General features: G+C 45.6%; 1 protein-coding gene across 1 annotated transcript; it reads left to right on the forward strand.

Annotated features, from left to right (window-relative positions):
* Positions 1 to 2,006: 2,006 nt before the first annotated feature.
* LOC124020615 (propionyl-CoA carboxylase alpha chain, mitochondrial-like) lies at positions 2,007 to 20,045 on the forward strand. Its single transcript, XM_046335851.1, has 9 exons — positions 2,007 to 2,116; positions 2,221 to 2,296; positions 3,052 to 3,265; positions 4,761 to 4,786; positions 4,818 to 4,861; positions 6,978 to 7,130; positions 13,955 to 14,095; positions 17,633 to 17,710; positions 19,406 to 20,045. The coding sequence occupies exons 1-9, from the start codon at positions 2,027 to 2,029 to the stop codon at positions 19,472 to 19,474; spliced, it is 891 nt and encodes a 296-aa protein (XP_046191807.1). The 5' UTR covers positions 2,007 to 2,026; the 3' UTR covers positions 19,475 to 20,045.
* The last annotated feature ends 6,378 nt before the right edge of the window (positions 20,046 to 26,423 follow it).

The following is a 26,423-nucleotide window of genomic DNA, read 5'->3' on the forward strand; positions in this document are numbered from 1 at the left end:
GTAGTCATATTGATGTAGTCATATTGACATGTAGTCATATTGACATGTAGTCATATTGACATGTAGTCATATTGACATGTTGTCATATTGACATGTAGTCTTATTGACATGTAGTCATATTGACATATAGTCTTATTGCTGAGACACGTCTTATTGACATGTAGTCATATTGACATGTAGTCTTATTGACATGTAGTCTTATTGACATGTAGTCATGCTGACATGTAGTCTTATTGACATGTAGTCATGCTGACATGTAGTCATGCTGACATGTAGTCTTATTGACATGTAGTCATGCTGACATGTAGTCATGCTGACATGTAGTCTTATTGACATGTAGTCATGCTGACATGTAGTCATGCTGGCATGTAGTCTTATTGGCATGTAGTCTTAGAGACATGTAGTCATAGAGACATGTAGTCATAGAGACATGTAGTCATAGAGACATGTAGTCTTATTGACATGTGTAGTCATAGAGACATGTAGTCATAGAGACATGTAGTCATACATGTAGTCATAGAGACATGTAGTCATGCTGACATGTTGAGTCATGTTGACATGTAGTCATGTTGACATGTAGTCATGCTGACATGTAGTCATGCTGACATGTAGTCATGCTGACATGTAGTCATGCTGACATGTAGTCATATTGACATGTAGTCATGCTGACATGTAGTCATTGACATAGTCATTGACATGTAGTCATTGACATGTAGTCTTATTGACATGTAGTCTTATTGACATGTAGTCTTATGTAGTCTTATTGACATGTAGTCTTATTGACATGTAGTCTTATTGACATGTAGTCTTATTGACATGTAGTCATGCTGACATGTAGTCTTATTGACATGTAGTCATATTGTCTGATCCCTAAGTAGTCATATGACAAGGGTGCGTTCTGAGCCCTTCCTGTACTCCCTGTTCACACGCACGCCTCCAACTCAATCATGTAGTCACACAACAGTGGTAGGCTAGATTACCACATGTAGTCATACAGGGAGGATGTAGTCCCTACGGATGTGTGTCAGGAAAATAACCTCACATCCAACGTCAGTCATTGTGGATTGAAACAGCAGGGGACACCCCCTATCACATCGATGGAACATGGAGAGGGTGTAGTCAAGTTCCTCGGCATACACATCACAGACAAACTGAATTGGTCCACACAGCGTGTAGTCATTCATCAGGAGGCTGAAGATGTAGTCATATACAGATGCACATCGTCATCCTGGCGGGCTGTATCACCGCCTGGTGGCAACTGCTCCGCCCTCAACCGTATCTCCAGAGGTAGTGAGGACTGCACAACGTATCACCGGGGGCAAACTATGCCCTCCAGGACATGTAGTCATTGTTACAGGTAGGCCATAAAGATCATCAGGACATCAACCACCGAACCACTGCCTGTTCACCCCGCTATCATCAGAAGGCGAGGTCATACAGGTGCATCAAAGTGGGACATAGACTGAAAAACATGAGGCATGACTGTTAAACAGTCATATTGACATGTAGTCACACTGTCATTGACACTGACCCAACTAGCCATTTTAATAATAGTCATATGTAGTCATACCACTTTAAACATGTAGTTATATATTTATTCATCTCATATGTAGTCATATAGACTGTAGTCATCATCGACTGCATCCTTATGTAACATGTATCATAGCCACTTGAACTATGCCACTTTGTTTACTTTGTCTACACACTCATCTCATATGTATATACTGTACTCGATACCATCTACTGTATGCTGCTCTGTACCATCACTCATTCATATATCCTTATGTACATGTTCACATCCCCTTACACTGTGTATAAGACAGTAGTTTTGGAATTGTTAGCTAGATTACTCGTTGGTTATCACTGCATTGTCGGAACTAGAAGCACAAGCATTTCGACATGCATTAACATCTGCTAACCATGTGTATGTGACAAATAAAATTTAATTTGATTCATGCTGTCATGTAGTCATATTGTCATGTAGTCATGCTGACATGTAGTCATATTGACATGTAGTCATATTGACATGTTGTCTCCTCTCTATCAGGTGCGTGTGGACAGTGGCATCCAAGAAGGAAGTGACATCAGTATCTACTATGACCCAATGATCTCCAAGGTCAGCTACTGTGTGTTCCTCAAACTGCCAAACACAATCACATTGCCCTTTGCCCTTATGTTTTACTAATCTGTAATGTGAATGTCCCTCTGTGCTCGCCGTAGCTGGTGACCTATGGCGACACGCGCGCTGAAGCCCTGCAGAGGATGGAGGCGGCTCTGGATAACTACGTCATCAGAGGTAAGACACACACACTCTCACACTCTCTCACACTCACACACTCACACTCACTCACCACACTCACCACCACTCACTCACTCACTCACTCACCACCACTCACCACTCACTCACTCACCACCACTCACCACCACTCACCACTCACCACTTCACCACTCACTCACCACCACTACACACATGTAGACTTCACTCACTCACTGTCTGTTGTTCCTGTCTGTGTGACTGTCACTCACTCACCTGTCTTGTCTGTTGTTCCTGTGTGTGAAACATCTTCAGTTCCTCAAGACTCTGACATTTTCCTGTGTATAGCTGACACATGTAGAGGTTCTGATCTCTACCGGTCTCTGTCTGTTGTTCCTGTCTGTGTGACTGTCCAGGGGTCTCATCTCTACCTCTCTCTGTCTGTTGTTCCTGTCTGTGTGACTGTCCAGGGGTCTGATCTCTACCTGTCTCTGTCTGTTGTTCCTGTGTGTGTGACTCTCCAGTGGTCTGATCTCTACCTGTCTCTGTCTGTTGTTCCTGTGTGTGTGACTGTCCAGGGGTCTGATCTGTCTGTTGTTCCTGTGTGTGTGACTGTCCAGGGGTCTGATCTGTCTGTTGTTCCTGTGTGTGACTGTCCAGGGTCTGATCTGTCTGTTGTTCTTGTGTGTGTGACTGTCCAGGGGTCTGATCTGTCTGTTGTTCCTGTGTGTGTGACTGTCCAGGGGTCTGATCTCTACCTGTCTCTGTCTGTTGTTCCTGTGTGTGTGACTGTCCAGGTGTGACCCACAACATCCCCCTGCTCAGAGAGATCATCACCCACCCTCGCTTCATCTCTGGTGACATCACCACTAACTTCCTGCCAGAGGAATACCCAGAGGGGTTCAAAGGTCACCAGCTGACCTCCGAGGGTCGCAGGGAGCTCGTCGCCACCGCAGCCGCTCTCTACGTCTCCGCACAGCTCCGCTCCCAGAGGTTCCTGGGTAATCTTAGGTAAATTAAACCAATTCAAATAACTGTGAGAACTTCTTGTAAGAATTGGGGGTGGAACAGCACACCGATAACGCACCATCTTGGTCAGGTTGATACTGTAAAAGATGTGTTCTCAATGACTTACCTGGTTAAATCAAACGGAGAGGAGGTAAAAACACCAAGAGGTTCTAGTTGACATCAGAAAGAGCTAGACCTCTCATTGTTCCTCATGTGTTAATTATTGTGCTGTTTCACTGTGTCTGAATGTCCATTGTCTGTTTTTACAGAGGTTATTATTGTGTTGTGTGTTTACACCAGTGTTTTACATGTTCCATTGTTTGTAGCACCGTCTCAGTCCTGCAATATGTCACCAGTTAACAGAGCTGTATCCTAGCGTAGTGTAGCAGTCTGCTGGTCAAACTGTTAGACTTGATTCTCTCTGACAGCCCTGCCATCTGTCTAAACATCTGGCCACATTTTCTTCTTTCTTTTTCGGATCGTTTCCTTTCGTTGTTCATGAACCGCCGGGGGTCGGTCTTTGTAGTTGCAGTCAGTGGTAGAGGCCCCCTCCCTAACTTCTCTCACTCCTCCTCTCCTCCCTCCCTCCCTCACTCCCTCACTCCCTCACTCCCTCACTCCCTCACTCCCTCACTCCCTCACTCCCTCACTCCCTCACTCCCTCACTCACTCCCTCACTCACTCACTCACTCACTCACTCACTCACTCACTCACTCACCTCACTCACCACTCACTCCTCTACTCTCACTCACTCTCCTCACTCACCTCTACCTCCTCTACTCCTCCTCTACTCTCCTCCTCTCCTCTACTCTCCTCTACTCTCCTCCTCTCTCCTCTACTCTCCTCTACTCTCCTCCTCTCTCCCTCTACTCTCCTCCTCTCTCCTCCTCTCTCCTACTCTCTCTCCTCCCTCCCCCCTCCTGTCTCCTCCCTCCCCCTTCCTCTCTCTCAGAGCAGGGATAAACCAGACAGATCCTTCTACAGTGGAGTGAGAGAGCATGATCAGTAAAGCCTCACCACTATAGTTAGCCATCAACATTTTATAAACATTTATATCTTTTGAATTTCTGGTTCAAAAGCTAAACCTGGTTCAAAAGCTAAACCTGTATGTTTTGGAGCCAGGCTGATTATGTTCATATAGACCAGGCTCATATAGACCAGGCTCATATAGACCAGGCTCATATAGACCAGGCTCATATAGACCAGGCTCATATAGACCAGGCTCATCTAGACCAGGCTCATATAGACCAGGCTCATTTCAAGTGTCTGTTAATAGAAGTTGTATTAGGAAGGTTGGCTGAGAGGTCAGCTGGCTGTGATCTCCTTGGTTCAGCTTTGTAACAGAGCAGCAGACTGGTCTCTGGTGTAGGGAGAGAGAGGAGGCAGCTGTCAGTCAGTGGAGGAGCTGACTCTGTTTATACAGCTTCTGACCCTCAGAGAATAGCTCTCTGAGACTGATACTAATGGGAAAGGTGTGTGTGTGTGTGTGTGTTTTCAGGGTGTCCACAACCCCCAGGAGCAGAGGCAGTGGGAGCTGTGTGTAGAGTTGGAGAAGGAAGCCACACGGTCGCTGTGTCACGCTCTGGATCCACGTTCACTGTGAGTCACACACACACACACACACACACACACACACACACACACACACACACACACACACACACACACACACACACACACACACACACACACACACACACACACACACACACACACACACACACACACACACACACACACACACACACACACACACACACACACACAGGGGTCTGAAATTATTGACACCCTTGATAAAGATGAGCAAAAAACTGTATAAGGTAAATTATTTAAATACTGAGATCTATTTTATGCAACAAAAAGGGGATATTATATTATACTAATATAATGACTCAAAGAAAGACATTTTGTTTAACCAGTTATTTTAGTTTTTACTCAAAGGTAGGGATCAACATTATTGCCATCCCTGTATTTAATACACTTCAATACCGTTCCTCCAAACCTGTTGAAAACCTGTGGTTTGAATTGAAGAGGGCAGTTGCCCAGACGAAGGATATCAACGATCTGGAAGGATTCTGTATGGAGGAACGGTCCAAGATCCCTCCTAATGTGTTCTCCTCGTTACTGTTATCCTCGCAAGGTGAAGCATTGAAAACAGAGGTGTCAATCATCTTGACTCCTACCTTTTTAGAGATTAAAAAAATACTTGTTAATTTAAAAAAAAACTATTGTATTAGTATAAAATAACATACTTTTCCCATTTATTTGAGGAAACAATTTAGCTCAGTATTTGAGTTATATGTTTTCTACAGTCATTTTGCTGATCATTTATCATGGTGTCAATCATTTGGGACCCCACTCTATATCCCTGTGGTTTGGTAGAGTGAATGAAAGCAGTTGGCTCTTCTCCTGTGAGGGGCTTGAATGGAGCTGAGGTCCAGGTGGTGAGGGGGAGGAGGGGTTGTCCTGTCCGACAGACATCACTCGGTGGCTGGGTGTTTAGACACCTGCAGTCCCTGGTCTGGTGGGTTGTTTTCCTTGAACCAGGATGACATATGTTCCTAATCAGCCTCTCCTGGTCTCCCAGAACCACTGAACCACACATCAAACTAGGGGCCAGTACCCCCCAGGAGAGGAACGACTGGTGCTGGGTACTGTGTCCTTTCCCTGGTCCTCTCCTCTAGTAGTGGATACTGGGTCTCTCCCTGGTCCTCTAGTAGTGGATACTGGGTCTTTCCCTGGTCCTCTAGTAGTGGATACTGGGTCTTTCCCTTGTCCTCTAGTAGTGGATACTGGGTCTTTCCCTTGTCCTCTAGTAGTGGATACTGGGTCTTTCCCTTGTCCTCTAGTAGTGGATACTGGGTCTCTCCCTGGTCCTGTCCTCTAGTAGTGGATACTGGGTCTCTCCCTGGTCCTCTAGTAAAAAAAAAAAAAGAGACCAGGGAGAAGACCCTGGTATCCACTACCAGAGACCAGGTCCTCTAGTAGTGGACTACTGGGTCTTTCCCCCAGTATCCTCTAGTAGTGGATACTGGTATCCACTACTTTCCCTGGTCCTCTAGAGGACCAGTGGATCCACTGGAGGACAGGACCCTGGTCCTCTAGTAGTGGATACTGGGTCTTTCCCTGGTCCTCTAGTAGTGGATACTGGGTCTCTCCCTGGTCCTCTAGTAGTGGATACTGGGTGTCTCCCTGGTCCTCTAGTAGTGGATACTGGGTCTCTCCCTGGTCCTCTAGTAGTGGATACTGGGTCTCTCCCTGGTCCTCTAGTAGTGGATACTGGGTCTTTCCCTGGTCCTCTAGTAGTGGATACTGGGTCTCTCCCTGGTCCTCTAGTAGTGGATACTGGGTCTCTCCCTGGTCCTCTAGTAGTGGATACTGGGTCTTTCCCTGGTCCTCTAGTAGTGGATACTGGGTCTCTCCCTGGTCCTCTAGTAGTGGATACTGGGTCTTTCCCTGGTCCTCTAGTAGTGGATACTGGGTCTCTCCCTGGTCCTCTAGTAGTGGATACTGGGGGTCTCCTCTGCCCAACAGTACTATCTGATGCTGTTATTTTCCCAAGTGGTTCAACATAGCTGCTCCTCCTGCTGTCAGGCGGCAGACTGTCTCTTCCAGCATATCAAGCTGCAGTCTCTCCACATGGGAAGCAAAATGTCTTGTATCAGAATAATAAGTAGAGTGTAGTAATGAAATGACCCTCTGACCCCCCTGGCAGGTGGAGGTGGATGGAGTTAAGGTGGAGGTTAGTGGAGAGTGGAACCTGGCCTCAGCCCTGCTGCCTGTCACCATCAACAGAACCCCCAGGGTTCTACAGTGTCTGTCTAGAGACGCAGGAGGAGACATCACTCTACAGTACCTGGGCACACAGGTGAGTCACCTCTCCTTCACTCTGGTGAATGTATGAATCTTGTGTCTTAGTGGTCGTGTGTATGTTTTTTGTCTATGTACACACATTTAGTGACGTTCCTCTTATCTGTCGAACCAAGTCCCGCCTACACATCCCCATCCAGCCTAGTCCCAGACCCCCAATACCCCCCCGAGACCCCCACACTACACAGAATGTCAGGAAGAGAAAACCATCCGTTATGTATCAGAGGCTTTGAAAGGAGCCGGCTATAAACAGCTCTGTGCTGCTCACACCCTGGGGGGGGCTTTGAACGCAGGCTCCACAGGAACTTGTCACGGGGCGACATCACTTCCCTTTCCTCCTTTAGGGACCTGGGGCTGGGCCGTGGGGGTCTGATCGGGCATGGGGGGTTGGGAGGAGGTTGATGAGGGGCTCAGTAAGTACCTCTGTCCTGTCCACTGCTGCGTCAGCTGGAGGATTCTGTCTTTGTGTTGGAGTGGATGAGACACCCCTGCTGAGCTGCTTCCAGGCTTCCTCTCCTGAGGACATGGAAGACCACTGTGTCCCCCTGTATCCCTTAGCTCTCACTCCTCCTGGGTATGTTCTAGTCTAGCTCATCCTGGGTATGTTCTAGTCTAGCTCATCCTGCTAGTCTATAGCCATCCTGGGTATGTTCTAGTCCACCTCATCCTGGTTCTAGTATGTTCTAGTCCAGCTCATCCTGGGTATGTTCTAGTCCAGCTCATCCTGGGTATGTTCTAGTCTAGCTCATCCTGGGTATGTTCTAGTCTAGCTCATCCTGGGTATGTTCTAGTCTAGCTCATCCTGGGTATGTTCTAGTCCAGCTCATCCTGGGTATGTTCTAGTCTATAGCTCATCCTGGGTATGTTCTAGTCTATAGCTCATCCTGGGTATGTTCTAGTCCATAGCTCATCCTGGGTATGTTCTAGTCCAGCTCATCCTGGGTATGTTCTAGTCCAGCTCATCCTGGGTATGTTCTAGTCTATAGCTCATCCTGGGTATGTTCTAGTCCAGCTCATCCTGGGTATGTTCTAGTCCAGCTCATCCTGGGTATGTTCTAGTCCAGCTCATCCTGGGTATGTTCTAGTCCAGCTCATCCTGGGTATGTTCTAGTCCAGCTCATCCTGGGTATGTTCTAGTCCAGCTCATCCTGGGTATGTTCTAGTCTATAGCTCATCCTGGGTATGTTCTTGTCCACCTCATCCTGGGTATGTTCCAGTCTATAGCTCATCCTGGGTATGTTCTAGTCCAGCTCATCCTGGGTATGTTCTAGTCCAGCTCATCCTGGGTATGTTCTAGTCCAGCTCATCCTGGGTATGTTCTAGTCTAGCTCTTCCTGGGTATGTTCTAGTCTAGCTGGGGCCATGGAGTCCCTCAGTAGTACAGGGTTCAATAACATCAATAACCATCTGGAAAAGAAACCAGCCGTAGGTCTCCTGTTGCCCTCCCGGCCTGGAGTTGAATAGACCTTTAGTACTTCTGGTTTCAGAACAACACCTAGTTACCAGGCTGGTTACAGAACAACACCTAGTTACCAGGCTGGTTACAGAACAACACCTAGTTACCAGGCTGGTTTCAGAACAACACCTAGTTACCAGGCTGGTTTCAGAACAACACCTAGTTACCAGGCTGGTTTCAGACCAACCCCTAGTTACCAGGCTGGTTACAGACCAACCCCTAGTTACCAGGCTGGTTACAGACCAACACCTAGTTACCAGGCTGGTTACAGACCAACACCTAGTTACCAGGCTGGTTACAGACCAACACCTAGTTACCAGGCTGGTTCCAGACAGACCAGGCTGGTTACAGACCAACACCTAGTTACCAGGCTGGTTACAGACCAACACCTAGTTACCAGGCTGGTTCCAGACCAACACCTAGTTACCAGGCTGGTTCCAGACCAACACCTAGTTACCAGGCTGGTTCCAGACCAACACCTAGTTACCAGGCTGGTTCCAGACCAACACCTAGTTACCAGGCTGGTTCCAGACCAACACCTAGTTACCAGGCTGGTTCCAGACCAACACCTAGTTACCAGGCTGGTTACAGATCAACACCTAGTTACCAGGCTGGTTACAGATCAACACCTAGTTAACCTGGTTGGTTGACCTGTATCTGAACTGGGGTGACAGTCAACGGGGGCAATATGAGGGCTGTTAGTCACTGTTGTTTCCTGGGCAGAAATCCTGTCTAAGCCTGCATTTCCCCAGGCCATCCCAACGCTCCCATTCCCCACACTCCTGACACTCCGGATTACAGCCCTGATTTACGAGTCCAGCTTGGGTTTCCCTCCCCGCTCCTGGTTTTCCAACAAGGGATTGTCCGCCCTGGGAATCAATGGCTGTTTGTTTGGGGCTACCCCGGCCAGGGTTTATTTTAGTCACTTTGATGGTGTTGTGAAGAGGATGACCTGTCGTGTGTGTGTGTGTGTGTGTGTGTGTGTGTGTGTGTGTGTGTGTGTGTGTGTGTGTGTGTGTGTGTGTGTGTGTGTGTGTGTGTGTGTGTGTGTGTGTGTGTCCACTAAATACAGTCTTATGAGGGCAGGGTTCCAGGGGTGAGGAAGGTAAACAGACAAGGATGCATGAGGTCATTAACATGGTGGGTGGCTTCCTAATGTTATTGTACTGTGACCTTCATATACAGGTCAGTGACTGGGACCAGCTACTAGTAGTGTGACTGGGACCAGCTACTGGTAGTGTGACTGGGACCAGCTACTGGTAGTGTGACTGGGACCAGCTACTGGTAGTGTGACTGGGACCAGCTACTGGTAGTGTGACTGGGACCAAGCTACTAGTAGTGTGACTGGGACCAAGCTACTAGTAGTGTGACTGGGACCAAGCTACTAGTAGTGTGACTGGGACCAAGCTACTAGTAGGTAGTGTGACTGGGACCAAGCTACTAGTAGTGTGACTGGGACCAAGCTACTAGTAGTGTGACTGGGACCAAGCTACTAGTAGTGTGACTGGGACCAAGCTACTAGTAGTGTGACTGGGACCAAGCTACTAGTGGTGTGACTGGGACCAAGCTACTAGCGGTGTGACTGGGACCGGCTACTAGCGGTGTGACTGGGACCAAGCTACTAGCGGTGTGACTGGGACCAAGCTACTAGCGGTGTGACTGGGACCAAGCTACTAGCGGTGTGACTGGGACCAAGCTACTAGCGGTGTGACTGGGACCAAGCTACTAGTAGTGTGACTGGGACCAAGCTACTAGTAGTGTGACTGGGACCAAGCTACTAGTGGTGTGACTGGGACCAAGCTACTAGTAGTGTGACTGGGACCAAGCTACTAGTAGTGTGACTGGGACCAAGCTACTAGTAGTGTGACTGGGACCAAGCTACTAGTAGTGTGACTGGGACCAAGCTACTAGTGGTGTGACTGGGACCAAGCTACTAGCGGGGACCGGCTGTGACTGGGACCAAGCTACTAGCGGTGTGACTGGGACCAAGCTACTAGCGGTGTGACTGGGACCAAGCTACTAGCGGTGTGACTGGGACCAAGCTACTAGCGGTGTGACTGGGACCAAGCTACTAGCGGTGTGACTGGGACCAAGCTACTAGCGGTGTGACTGGGACCAAGCTACTAGCGGTGTGACTGGGACCAAGCTACTAGCAGTGTGACTGGGACCAAGCTACTAGTAGTGTGACTGGGACCAAGCTACTAGTGGTGTGACTGGGACCAAGCTACTAGTAGTGACTGGGACCAAGCTACTAGTAGTGTGACTGGGACCAAGCTACTAGTGGTGTGACTGGGACCAAGCTACTAGCGGTGTGACTGGGACCAAGCTACTAGCGGTGTGACTGGGACCAAGCTACTAGCGGTGTGACTGGGACCAAGCTACTAGCAGTGTGACTGGGACCAAGCTACTAGTAGTGTGACTGGGACCAAGCTACTAGTGGTGTGACTGGGACCAAGCTACTAGTGGTGTGACTGGGACCAAGCTACTAGTAGTGTGACTGGGACCAAGCTACTAGTAGTGTGACTGGGACCAAGCTACTAGTAGTGTGACTGGGACCAAGCTACTAGTGGTGTGACTGGGACCAAGCTACTAGCGGTGTGACTGGGACCGGCTACTAGCGGTGTGACTGGGACCAAGCTACTAGCGGTGTGACTGGGACCAAGCTACTAGCGGTGTGACTGGGACCAAGCTACTAGCGGTGTGACTGGGACCAAGCTACTAGCGGTGTGACTGGGACCAAGCTACTAGCGGTGTGACTGGGACCAAGCTACTAGCGGTGTGACTGGGACCAAGCTACTAGCGGTGTGACTGGGACCAAGCTACTAGCGGTGTGACTGGGACCAAGCTACTAGCGGTGTGACTGGGACCAAGCTACTAGCGGTGTGACTGGGACCAAGCTACTAGTAGTGTGACTGGGACCAAGCTACTAGTGGTGTGACTGGGACCAAGCTACTAGTAGTGACTGGGACTGGTGACTGGGACCAAGCTACTAGTAGTGTGACTGGGACCAAGCTACTAGTAGTGTGACTGGGACCAAGCTACTAGTGGTGTGACTGGGACCAAGCTACTAGCGGTGTGACTGGGACCAAGCTACTAGCGGTGTGACTGGGACCAAGCTACTAGCGGTGTGACTGGGACCAAGCTACTAGCGGTGTGACTGGGACCAAGCTACTAGCGGTGTGACTGGGACCAAGCTACTAGCGGTGTGACTGGGACCAAGCTACTAGCGGTGTGACTGGGACCAAGCTACTAGTGGTGTGACTGGGACCAAGCTACTAGTAGTGTGACTGGGACCAAGCTACTAGTGGTGTGACTGGGACCAAGCTACTAGTAGTGTGACTGGGACCAAGCTACTAGCGGTGTGACTGGGACCAAGCTACTAGCGGTGTGACTGGGACCGGCTACTAGTAGTGTGACAATGCCCCCCCCCCCTAGCCTAGACCAGTGTGAAGCCAGGATAATGCCCCACCTAGCCTAGACCAGTGTTAAGCCAGGATAATGCTCCACCTAGCCTAGACCAGTGTTAAACCAGGATAATGCTCCACCTAGCCTAGACCAGTGTTAAACCAGGATAATGCTCTCCCTAGCCTAGACCAGTGTTAAGCCAGGATAATGCTCCACCTAGCCTAGACCAGTGTTAAGCCAGGATAATGCTCCACCTAGCCTAGACCAGTGATAAACCAGGATAATGCTCTCCCTAGCCTAGACCAGTGTTAAACCAGGATAATGCTCTCCCTAGCCTAGACCAGTGTTAAGCCAGGACAATGCCCCAGCTAGCCTAGACCAGTGTTAAGCCAGGATAATGCTCCACCTAGCCTAGACCAGTGATAAACCAGGATAATGCTGGGACATTTTCAGCTTCCAGGAATTGTGTACGGATCCTTGCGACATGGAGTGACGTGGGGCTGTGCATTATCATGCTGAAACATGAGGTGATGGTGGCGGGTGAATGGCAGGACAATGGGCCTCAGGACTTCCTGACAGTATCAATCAAATTGCCATCAATAAAATGCAATTGTGTTCTTTGTCCGTAGCTTAAACCTGCCCGTACCCTAACCCACCGCCACTATGGTGCACTCTGTTCACAATGTTCAGCAAACTGCTCACCCACACGACGCCATACACCCTGTCTGCCCGGTACAATTGAAACCGGGATTCATCCAGCATGCCAGTGGTCATCGAAGGTGAGCGTTTTACCCACTGAAGTCGGTGGCGACGCCAAACTGCAGTCAGGCCAAGACCCTGGTGAGGATGGTGAGAACACAGATGAGCTTCCCTGAGACGGTTTCTGACAGTTTGAGCAGAAATTCTTAGGTTGTGCAAAACCCACATTTTCATCAGCTGTCCGGGTGGCTGGTCTCAGATGATCCCGTAGGTGAAGAAGCCGGATGTGGAGGTCCTGGGCTGGTGTGGTTACACGTGGTCTGCGGTTGTGAGGCAGGTTGGACGTACTGCTGTGTCCCGTGTGGCTCATTTGATAGAGCATGACGCTTGCGACGCCAGGGTTCTGGGTTCAATTCCCACGGGGAATATGGAAATGAATGCACTCACTGTAACTCGTTCTGATAAAGACCATCTGCTAAATTACTCCAAAGTAAAAAATGTAGAATATACTGCCAAATTCTCTAAAATGACGGTGGAGGCGGCTTATGGTAGAGAAATGAACTCTCTGGCAACAGTTCTGGGATCTTTTATTTCAGCGAATGAAACATGGGACCAACACTTTACATGTTGTTTATATTTTGTGTTCTGTATAAAAGGACTGAGTTAGGAAGGTATTTTGTTATCAAGCTGTTATCAAACTTCTGTATCCAGCTGCTCATTGAATCGCACAACACAACAGATACCAGCAATTATGTCTTGTACCTCTCCCTCCTCATCTCACTCTCCGGTCTCACCTTGTTGCTCGGAGCCAAGCTACCGTTGGCTGTTATATTTATTAGGCCTGCTGCTTTGTGAAGTTTCAACTCTTAACGAGGGAGAAACCAGCCACTCAGTGCTAGCTATGTGTAAGACATAAATTAGCCTAATGAGCTAATTAAAGGATTGGCATGAAATAGCCTGATGAATGAACCCACTGGCTGTAATGCAGTAGTAGCAGTAATGCAGTAGAAGCAGTAGTATTGATTCACTAAGCCAGGGACAGGGATATAGACCGACACGAATGATGTTGGGTGCTGCCACCCGGTGGACCCAAGGAGAACAGCATCAACACAATAGGAGTTTCAGAATAATGAATGTGGAGTGTTGTTCATCTTTATTTGTCTTTCATTAGTTTTACAACATGGGCCTACTTTGTGGACTTGTATATGTAATGAATTGATAACTGTGAATTGACCCCCGACCTCTGTCTCTTGTGTGTTCAGTTTAAGGTGCGGGTTGTCAGTCAGCTGGTATCCACGCTGAGCGCTCACATGCCTGAGAAGGTTCCAGAAGACACCAGCAGCATCCTGCGTTCTCCCATGCCTGGCTCCGTGGTCGCCGTGTCTGTCAAACCTGGAGACGTGGTAAGAACGTACATGTTACATAGAATCCACATTGATCCGAGACACTGGTACATAGAGCATCCTGGACAGAGTGGTAGCATCATGCCTGGTACGTAGAGCATCCTGGACAGAGTGGTAGCATCATGCCTGGTACGTAGAGCATCCTGAACAGAGTGGTAGCATCATGCCTGGTACGTAGAGCATCCTGAACAGAGTGGTAGCATCATGCCTGGTACGTAGAGCATCCTGAACAGAGTGGTAGCATCATGCCTGGTACGTAGAGCATCCTGAACAGAGTGGTAGCATCATGCCTGGTACGTAGAGCATCCTGAACAGAGTGGTAGCATCATGCCTGGTACGTAGAGCATCCTGAACAGAGTGGTAGCATCATGCCTGGTACGTAGAGCATCCTGAACAGAGTGGTAGCATCATGCCTGGTACGTAGAGCATCCTGAACAGAGTGGTAGCATCATGCCTGGTACGTAGAGCATCCTGAACAGAGTGGTAGCATCATGCCTGGTACGTAGAGCATCCTGAACAGAGTGGTAGCATCATGCCTGGTACGTAGAGCATCCTGAACAGAGTGGTAGCATCATGCCTGGTACGTAGAGCATCCTGCACAGAGTGGTAGCATCATGCCTGGTACGTAGAGCATCCTGAACAGAGTGGTAGCATCATGCCTGGTACGTAGAGCATCCTGAACAGAGTGGTAGCATCATGCCTGGTACGTAGAGCATCCTGAACAGAGTGGTAGCATCATGCCTGGTACGTAGAGCATCCTGAACAGAGTGGTAGCATCATGCCTGGTACGTAGAGCATCCTGAACAGAGTGGTAGCATCATGCCTGGTACGTAGAGCATCCTGAACAGAGTGGTAGCATCATGCCTGGTACGTAGAGCATCCTGAACAGAGTGGTAGCATCATGCCTGGTACGTAGAGCATCCTAAACAGAGCATCCTGAACAGGGTGGTAGCATCATGCCTGGTACGTAGAGCATCCTAAACAGAGTGGTAGCATCATGCCTGGATCTGTGGTGGCTTTGTCTGTCAAGCCTGGAGATGATGTGGTAAGGACATGTTTCATGTTAAACACATACATGTTGCTGGATATTAGTTGTTACATGTTACATACATGTTGTTGCTGGATATGAGTTGTTACATGTTACATACATGTTGTTGCTGGATATTAGTTGTTACATGTTACATACATGTTGTTGCTGGATATTAGTTGTTACATGTTACATACATGTTGTTGCTGGATATTAGTTGTTACATGTTACATACATGTTGTTGCTGGATATTAGTTGTTACATGTTACATACATGTTGTTGCTGGATATTAGTTGTTACATGTTACATACATGTTGTTGCTGGATATTAGTTGTTACATGTTACATACATGTTGTTGCTGGATATTAGTTGTTACATGTTACATACATGTTGTTGCTGGATATTAGTTGTTACATGTTACATACATGTTGTTGCTGGATATTAGTTGTTACATGTTACATACATGTTGCTGCTGGATATTAGTTGTTACATACATGTTGCTGCTGGATATTAGTTGTTACATACATGTTGTTGCTGGATATTAGTTGTTACATGTTACATACATGTTGCTGCTGGATATTAGTTGTTACATGTTACATACATGTTGCTGCTGGATATTAGTTGTTACATACATGTTGTTGCTGGATATTAGTTGTTACATGTTACATACATGTTGTTGCTGGATATTAGTTGTTACATGTTACATACATGTTGCTGCTGGATATTAGTTGTTACATACATGTTGCTGGATATTAGTTGTTACATGTTACATACATGTTGTTGCTGGATATTATTTGTTACATACATGTTGCTGCTGGATATTAGTTGTTACATACATGTTGCTGAATATTAGTTGTTACATACATGCTGCTGCTGGATATTAGTTGTTACATACATGTTGTTGCTGGATATTAGTTGTTACATACATGTTGTTGCTGGATATTAGTTGTTACATGTTGTTGCTGCTGGATATTAGTTGTTACATGTTGTTGCTGCTGGATATTAGTTGTTACATGTTGTTGCTGCTGGATATTAGTTGTTACATACATGTTGCTGCTGTATATTAGTTGTTACATACATGTTGTTGCTGGATATTAGTTGTTGCTGGATATTAGTTGTTACATGTTGTTGCTGCTGGATATTAGTTGTTACATGTTGTTGCTGCTGGATATTAGTTGTTACATGTTGTTGCTGCTGGATATTAGTTGTTACATGTTGTTGCTGGATATTAGTTGTTACATGTTGTTGCTGGATATTAGTTGTTACATGTTGTTGCTGGATATTAGTTGTTACATGTTGTTGCTGGATATTAGTTGTTACATGTTGCTGCTGGATATTAGTTGTTACATGTTGTTGCTGCTGGATATTAGTTGTTACATACATGCTGCTGCTGGATATTAGTTGTTACATACATGTTGTTGCTGGATATTAGTTGTTACATACATGTTGTTGCTGGATATTAGTTGTTACATACATGTTGTTGCTGGATATTAGTTGTTACATGTTGTTGCTGCTGGATATTAGTTGTTACATGTTGTTGCTGCTGGATATTAGTTGTTACATATATGTTGCTGCTGGATATTATTTGTTACATACATGTTGCTGCTGGATATTAGTTGTTACATACATGTTGCTGGATATTAGTTGTTACATACATGCTGCTGCTGGATATTAGTTGTTACATACATGTTGTTGCTGGATATTAGTTGTTACATACATGTTGTTGCTGGATATTAGTTGTTACATGTTGTTGCTGCTGGATATTAGTTGTTACATGTTGTTGCTGCTGGATATTAGTTGTTACATGTTGTTGCTGCTGGATATTAGTTGTTACATACATGTTGCTGCTGGATATTAGTTGTTACATACATGTTGTTGCTGGATATTAGTTGTTACATGTTGTTGCTGCTGGATATTAGTTGTTACATGTTGTTGCTGGATATTAGTTGTTACATGTTGTTGCTGGATATTAGTTGTTACTGGATATTAGTTGTTACATGTTGTTGCTGGATATTAGTTGTTACATGTTGTTGCTGGATATTAGTTGTTACATGTTGTTGCTCCTGGATATTAGTTGTTACATGTTGTTGCTCCTGGATATTAGTTGTTACATGTTGTTGCTGGATATTAGTTGTTACATGTTGTTGCTGGATATTAGTTGTTACATGTTGTTGCTGGATATTAGTTGTTACATGTTGTTGCTGGATATTAGTTGTTACATGTTGTTGCTGGATATTAGTTGTTACATGTTGTTGCTGGATATTAGTTGTTACATGTTGCTGGATATTAGTTGTTACATGTTGCTGGATATTAGTTTCGCCTCCTCATCCATCAATGATTTAACCTTGTAAATCAGCACTCAATGATGGAGATGGAATGCTGGTTTATCAATATTGCATGTGGTGTCTGGCGCCTGTTAATGCATATGTCTCTCTGTCTGTCTGTCTGTCTGTCTGTCGTGAGTCATGCATCATTGTATGTAGTAATGATGTATTGTTGTTGTTCCCCAGGTGGCTGAAGGCCAGGAGATCTGTGTGATCGAGGCCATGAAGATGCAGAACAGCTTGATTGCTGCTAAAGCTGCCAAGGTAAGGCCAATGGACCCCCCCACTACACTAACCTACACTACAGCACATTACCACACCCCCCCCCATTACACTAACCTACACTACAACACATTATCACCCCCCTATTACACTAACCTACACTACTACATTACCACCCCCCCATTACACTAACCTACACTACAACACATTACCACCCCCCATTACACTAACCTACACTACAGCACATTACCACACCCCCCCCCATTACACTAACCTACACTACAACACATTATCACCCCCCTATTACACTAACCTACACTACTACATTACCACCCCCCATTACACTAACCTACACTACAACACATTACCACACCCCCATTACACTAACCTACACTACTACATTACCACCCCCCATTATACTAACCGACACTACAACACATTACCACCCCCCATTACACTAACCTACACTACTACATTACCACCCCCATTACACTAACCTACACTACTACATTACCACCCCCATTACACTAACCTACACTACTACATTACCACCCCCCATTACACTAACCTACAACACATTACCACACCCCCATTACACTAACCTACACTACTACATTACCACACCCCCATTACACTAACCTACACTCACTACTACATTACCACCCCCCCATTACACTAACCTACACTACTACATTACCACACCCCCATTACACTAACCTACACTCACTACTACATTACCACCCCCCCATTACACTAACCTACACTCACTACTACATTACCACACCCCCCATTACACTAACCTACACTCACTACTACATTACCACCCCCCATTACACTAACCTACACTCACTACTACATTACCACACCCCCATTACACTAACCTACACTCACTACTACATTACCACCCCCCCCCATTACACTAACCTACACTCACTACTACATTACCACACCCCCATTACACTAACCTACACTCACTACTACATTACCACCCCCCATTACACTAACCTACACTCACTACTACATTACCACACCCCCATAACACTAACCTACACTCACTACAACACATTACCACACCCCCATAACACTAACCTACACTCACTACAACACATTACCACAACCCCCATAACACTAACCTACACTACTACATTACCACCCCCCATTACACTAACCTACACTACTACATTACCACCCCCCATTACACTAACCTACACTACAACACATTACCACCCCCCATTACACTAACCTACACTACAACACATTACCACCCCCCCATTACACTAACCTACACTACAACACATTACCACCCCCCCATTACACTAACCTACACTACAACACATTACCACAACCCCATTACACTAACCTACACTACAACACATTACCACACCCCCCCATTACACTAACCTACACTACAACACATTACCACCCCCCCATTACACTAACCTACACTCACTACTACATTACCACCCCCCATAACACTAACCTACACTCACTACTACATTACCACCCCCCATAACACTAACCTACACTACTACATTACCACCCCCCATTACACTAACCTACACTACTACATTACCACCCCCCATTACACTAACCTACACTACAACACATTACCACCCCCCCATTACACTAACCTACACTACAACACATTACCACACACTGAATTACTTTCCTCTGCACATCACCACAGTCAGATGGCTCGTTTCTATGACAACAGACCTCTATGTTGTTCCCTCCCAGGTGAAGAGTGTCCACTGTAAAGCAGGAGAGACGGTTGGAGAGGGAGACCTTCTGGTCCAACTGGAGTAGGATCTAACCTACGACCTCTAACCTCTGCCCTCCCACCTCTGACTTCGCTCGACCAGGGATTGGCTTCGAAGTCCGGTTGAAGGAATTCTGGGACGAAGGAATGAACAGGATACTAGTAGACTAGATGGACCGTTCCCCAGTCTGTCCTTGTTGTTTTGTTCTTCTGATGTTTTGGTCTTCCTGTGGTACTAGTAGGCTACACTCTCCAGTATTGGCTTCTGGGATTCACTTGTTCTAGGAATTTGACTGAAAAAACTGAAAAACAAGATGGACGCTGTGCACCTGTTTTAGTGCCTTCAGCCTCTGAAAAGAGGATTGTCCTTTTTAAATATGATGAATACTGTATATATCACTTAGCTACATGTCACTAATCATGTGTAATGTACTTCCTCACTAGCCTGGTCTCAGATCTGTTTGTGCCATTTTGCCAGGACGTCCGGGACCAGGCTAGCACCTCTCATTTCAATGTAATGAGACACTTGTATCAGTTTAGAAACCTGGTTATAGTAAAAACGCTACTCTCTTAGGTGGAGTTACGTTTGCCTTTTTAAAGGATATGTCTCAATCCCAATTTCAGCCTTTGTCCAATCCCTTGACATTGTAAAAAAAAAATGCATTCAGGTGAGAAGTTGTGGATGGGGCGGGACTTGCTCATAAATATTCATTTTGGGGGTGGGTAAATGTAGTTGTACCTGGTCCCAACACTCTCTCACTGGGCGGGACTTGCTCATAAATATTCATTTTGAGGGCGGGTAAATGTAGTTGTACCTGGTCCCAACACTCTCTCACTGGGGGGGACTTGCTCATAAATATTCATTTTGGGGGCGGGTAAATGTAGTTGTACCTGGTCCCAACACTCTCTCACTGGGGGACTTGCTCATAAATATTCATTTTGGGGTGGGTAAATGTAGTTGTACCTGATACCAACACTCTCTCACTGGGGGACTTGCTCATAAATATTCATTTTGAGGGCGGGTAAATGTAGTTGTACCTGATCCCAACTCTCTCACTGGGGGGGACTTGCTCATAAATATTCATTTTGAGGGCGGGTAAATGTAGTTGTACCTGATCCCAACACTCTCTCACTGGGGGACTTGCTCATAAATATTCATTTTGGGGGCGGGTAAATGTAGTTAGCATATCGGAGGACGCATGACTTTCAAACTTCGTCTCTCCTGAGCCCGTACGGGAGTTGTAGCGATGGGACAAGATAGTAGCTACTACAACAATTGGACACCATGAAATTGGGAAGAAAAAGGGATTACATTTTTTAAAAATAAAAATGAACACAGACTGGTCTTGGGTACTGTATGAAAACCTACAACTACTACCAGGACGACCCCTCTCACAGGTATGCTTTCACTTTTCAGAATTAGAAGTGTGTGTGTGTGTGTGTGGTCACGGGATGAATATAGGAAATAAAGGATTTTAAGAAAAAAATCTATCTTCCCCAGTTGGGATTAGAACTCACAACCATTGAACTATGAGCCAACTGTAGCAGAGTGCTCCACCAATCAGAGAAGTTAACATGACCACTGTCATCTATTTCTTGTTACAATGGATGTAGCTACGAATACAGTTGAAGTCGGAAGTTTACACACACCTTAGCCAAATACATTATAACTCAGTTTTTCACAATTCTTGACATTTAATCCTAGTAAAAATTCCCTGTTTTAGGTCAGTTAGGATCACCACTTTATTTTAAGAATGTGAAATGTCAGAATAATAGTAGAGAGAATGATCTATTTCAGCTTTTATTTATTTCATCACATTCTCAGTGGGTCAGAAGTTTACATAATATCAATTAGTATTTGGTAGCATTGCCTTTAAATTGTTTAACTTGGGTCAAACTCGTCAGGTAGCCTTCCACAAGTTGGGTGAATTTTGGCCCATTCCTCCTGACAGAGCTGGTGTAACTGAGTCAGGTTTGTAGGCCTCCTTGCTCGCACACACTTTTTCAGTTCAGCCCACAAATATTCTATAGGATTGAGGTCAGGGCTTTGTGATGGCCACTCCAATACCTTGACTTTGTTGTCCTTAAGCAATTTTCCCACAACTTTGAAAGCATGCTTGGGGTCATTGTCCATTTGGAAGACCCATTTGCGACCAAGCTTTAACTTCCTGACTGATGCTGGAAATGTTGCTTCAATATATCCACATAACTTTCCTCCCTCATGATGCCATGTATTTTGTGAAGTGCACCTGGCCCTCCTGCATCAAAGCACCCCCACAACATGACGCTGCCACCCCGTGCTTCATGGTTGGGATAATGTTCTTCGGCTTGCAAGCCTCCCCTTTTTCCTCCAAACATAACGATTCTCATTATGTCCAAACAGTTCTATTTTTGTTTCATCAGACCAGAGGACATTTCTCCAGAAAGTACGATCTTTGTCCCCATGTGCAGTTGCAAACCTTAGTCTGTCTTTTTTATGTTGGTGTTGGAGCAGTGGCTTCTTCCTTGCTGAGCGGCCTTTCAGGTTATGTCGATATAGGACTTGTTTTACTGTGGATATAGATACTTTTCCTCCAGCATCTTCACAAGGTCCTTTGCTGTTGTTCTGGGATTGATTTGCACTTTTCGGCACTAAAGTTCGTTCATCTCTAGGAGACAGAACGTGTCTCCTTCCTGAGCGGTATGATGGCTGTTTGGTCCCATGGTGTTTATACTTGCATACTATTGTTTGTACAGATGAATGTGGTACTTTCAGGCATTTGGAAATTGCTCCCAAGGATGAACCAGACTTGTGGAGGTATACATTTTTTTCCCCGAGGTCTTGGCTGATTTCTTTTGATTTTCCCATTATGTCAAGCAAAGAGGCACTGAGTTTGAAGGTAGGCCTTGAAATACATCCACAGGTACACCTCCAATTGACTCAAATAATGTCAATTAGCCTTTCAGAAGCTTCTAATGCCATGACATCATTTTCTGGAATTTTCCAAGCTGTTTAAAGGCACAGTCAACTTAGTGTATGTAAACTTCTGACCCACTGGCATTGTAATACAGTGAATTATAAGTGAAATAATCTGTCTGTAAACAATTGTTGGAAAAATTACTTGTGTCATGCACAATGCTGATGTCCTAACCTACTTGCCAAAACTATAGTTTGTTAACAAGACATTTGTGGAGTGGTTGAAAAACGAGTTTTAATGACTCCAACCTAATTGTATGTAAACATCCGACTTCAACTGTACATACGTATCATTTGTATGTTTTCTTGCTATACCAGGTTGATGTGTATGAAACTGTAAGCTAAAACGTTGAATTTGGTCATGTGCGGGTATGTGCCTTCACTGCCTTTTGTATGTTGTGTAGCGTCAGTATTCAAGGAAGCATCATGCTAAATATATTGGTCCACTCCACAACCTGCATCTAGAAGGGAGTGGATTTCATACTGAACCCCTCCCTTTGATGACGTAGGGGCGCCTCTACATCACCATGTCAATGATAGAGTTGAACCACTAGGGACAAGGAGCTAAATTTAAAACTAAAAGACCTGAATATATCACTTTTGCAACAAACTGTCAAAATGAAGACCAGGATTGATGTGTTTCACTATAACTAAGCCTAAAACATCCTGTTTTCTGTCTTGAAAGTTACTCTTTAAATACTGTTGGGACTGGTAGAGGGGTTGGACGTACTGTAGGGACTGGTAGAGGGGTTGGACGTACTGTAGGGACTGGTAGAGGGGTTGGACATACTGTAGGGACTGGTAGAGGGGTTGGACGTACTGTGGGGACTGGTAGAGGGGCTGGACGTACTGTAGGGACTGGTAGAGGGGTTGGCCGTACTGTAGGGACTGGTAGAGGGGCTGGACGTACTGTGGGGACTGGTAGAGGGGTTGGACGTACTGTAGGGACTGGTAGAGGGGTTGGACATACTATAGGGACTGGTAGAGGGGTTGGACATACTGTGGGGACTGGTAGAGGGGTTGGACGTACTGTAGGGACTGGTAGAGGGGTTGGACATACTATAGGGACTGGTAGAGGGGTTGGACATACTGTGGGGACTGGTAGAGGGGCTGGACGTACTGTGGGGACTGGTAGAGGGGCTGGACGTACTGTGGGGACTGGTAGAGGGGCTGGACGTACTGTGGGGACTGGTAGAGGGGTTGGACGTACTGTGGGGACTGGTAGAGGGACTGGACGTACTGTGGGGACTGGTAGAGGGACTGGACGTACTGTGGGGACTGGTAGAGGGGTTGGACGTACTGTGGGGACTGGTAGAGGGGTTGGACGTACTGTAGGGACTGGTAGAGGGGTTGGACGTACTGTGGGGACTGGTAGAGGGGCTGGACATATCGATCTCTCCCCACACACTGTGACATCATTATTACCCAGGGGTTCCTCTAGAGGAAAGCCTACCTATTATATATCGCCTGTAGAGACTTGATGTCTTTAGAGTGTAGAATGTGTATTCTATCTGATTCCTGATAGCCTGAGTCCCAGATCTGTTTTGTGCTGTAAAGCCAACTCCTATAGGCATCATGTGTAGTTGACTAAACAGATCTGGGACTCAGGCTACTGATGACCTCCTGTTGAAGGCAGAACAGCTTGAGACGGCCCTGGCCCAAAATAGTCCACCATATAAGGAGTAGATTGGCTGCTTGGTGTCGAAGTTCAAAGATCAGGACTCGCAGTACAGCAGAGCTCTGAATGAGACGCCAGGCTTTAAGGAATGTAGACCTACACCTCTAAATCATGATCTGTTTCTACTTGTTGTTCGGAGCTCATTTTGTAATTAAAGAGAGATGATTGGAACGATGTTGAACGACACGGTCTGACTCAGATGTACCCAAGCTGAACCACAGAATAAAATTCATTGTTTTACATATCAACAGTTTTCTTTAACATATTTATACTAATCATAAACAAAATATGTCCCCATGGAACAATGTATTCAGTGACTGAAGGCATGTGGTGTCCTTTTCACAGAGCACTGGTTGGCTTAACTCAGGGGTCAGGTAGGTGCTGGGGGGTCATCGTCATGGTTACCAGATGCACACTGTTTTGATTTGAGGTACTTCACTCAGAACCAAAACATCATGAAGCATCTGAAAATCAGTCTCTTCACTCGTTATGTTCCATTCAAACAACACCCTCTGCTGCTCTTCAGTTTTCACTCCAACAACACCACCTGCTGCTCTTCAGTTTTCACTCCAACAACACCACCTGCTGCTCTTCAGTTTTCACTCCAACAACACCCTCTGCTGCTCTTCAGTTTACATCCAAACAACACCCTCTGCTGCTCTTCAGTTTTCACTCCAACAACACCCTCTGCTGCTCTTCAGTTTACACCCTAACAACACCCTCTGCTACTCTTCAGTTTACACCCTAACACCCTCTGCTACTCTTCAGTTTACACCCTAACAACACCCTCTGCTGCTCTTCAGTTTACACCCCAACAACACCCTCTGCTGCTCTTCAGTTTTCACTCCAACAACACCACCTGCTGCTCTTCAGTTTACACCCTAACAACACCCTCCGCTGCTCTTCAGTTTACACCCTAACAACACCCTCTGCTGCTCTTCAGTTTACACCCTAACAACACCCTCCGCTGCTCTTCAGTTTACACCCTAACAACACCCTCTGCTGCTCTTCAGTTTTCACTCCAACAACACCCTCTGCTGCTCTTCAGTTTTCACTCCAACAACACCCTCTGCTGCTCTTCAGTTTTCACTCCAACAACACCCTCTGCTGCTCTTCAGTTTTCACTCCAACAACACCCTCTGCTGCTCTTCAGTTTTCACTCCAACAACACTCAGGCTACTTGCTACTCTTCAGTTTTCACTCAGGCTACTTGCTGATGTAAAGCTGTTTATAAATGACTCTGGGAAGATGTAAAGCTGTTTAAATGACTCTGGGAAGATGTAAAGCTGTTTATAAATGACTCTGGGAAGATGTAAAGCTGTTTATAAATGACTCTGGGAAGACGTAAAGCTGTTTATAAATGACTCTGGGAAGATGTAAAGCTCTTTATAAATGACTCTGGGAAGATGTAAAGCTGTTTATAATTAAATGACTCTGGGAAGATGTAAAGCTGTTTATAAATGACTCTGGGAAGATGTAAAGCTGTTTATAAATGACTCTGGGAATATGTAAAGCTGTTAATAAATGACTCTGGGAAGATGTAAAGCTGTTTATAAATGACTCTGGGAAGATGTAAAGCTGTTAATAAATGACTCTGGGAAGATGTAAAGCTGTTAATAAATCACTCTGGGAAGATGTAAAGCTGTTAATAAATCACTCTGGGAAGATGTAAAGCTGTTAATAAATCACTCTGGGAAGATGTAAAGCTGTTAATAAATCACTCTGGGAAGATGTAAAGCTGTTAATAAATGACTCTGGGAAGATGTAATAAATGACTCTGGGAAGATTGTTTATAAATGACTCTGGGAAGATGTAAAGCTGTTTATAAATGACTCTGGGAAGACTTAAAGCTGTTTATAAATGACTCTGGGAAGACGTAAAGCTGTTTATAAATGACTCTGGGAAGACGTAAAGATAAATGACTCTGGGAAGACGTAAAGCTGTTTATAAATGACTAAAGACGTAAAGCTGTTAATAAATGACTCTGGGAAGATGTAAAGCTGTTAATAAATCAAAGATGTAAAGCTGTTAATAAATCACTCTGGGAAGATGTAAAGCTGTTAATAAATCACTCTGGGAAGATGTAAAGCTGTTAATAAATCACTCTGGGAAGATGTAAAGCTGTTAATAAATGACTCTGGGAAGATGTAAAGCTGTTAATAAATGACTCTGGGAAGATGTGAAGCTGTTTATAAATGACTCTGGGAAGATGTAAAGCTGTTTATAAATGACTCTGGGAAGACTTAAAGCTGTTTATAAATGACTCTGGGAAGACGTAAAGCTGTTTATAAATGACTCTGGGAAGACGTAAAGCTGTTTATAAATGACTCTGGGAAGACGTAAAGCTGTTTATAAATGACTC

This window comes from Oncorhynchus gorbuscha, unplaced genomic scaffold (genome assembly GCF_021184085.1).
Source record: "Oncorhynchus gorbuscha isolate QuinsamMale2020 ecotype Even-year unplaced genomic scaffold, OgorEven_v1.0 Un_scaffold_866, whole genome shotgun sequence".
NCBI lineage: Eukaryota > Metazoa > Chordata > Actinopteri > Salmoniformes > Salmonidae > Oncorhynchus > Oncorhynchus gorbuscha.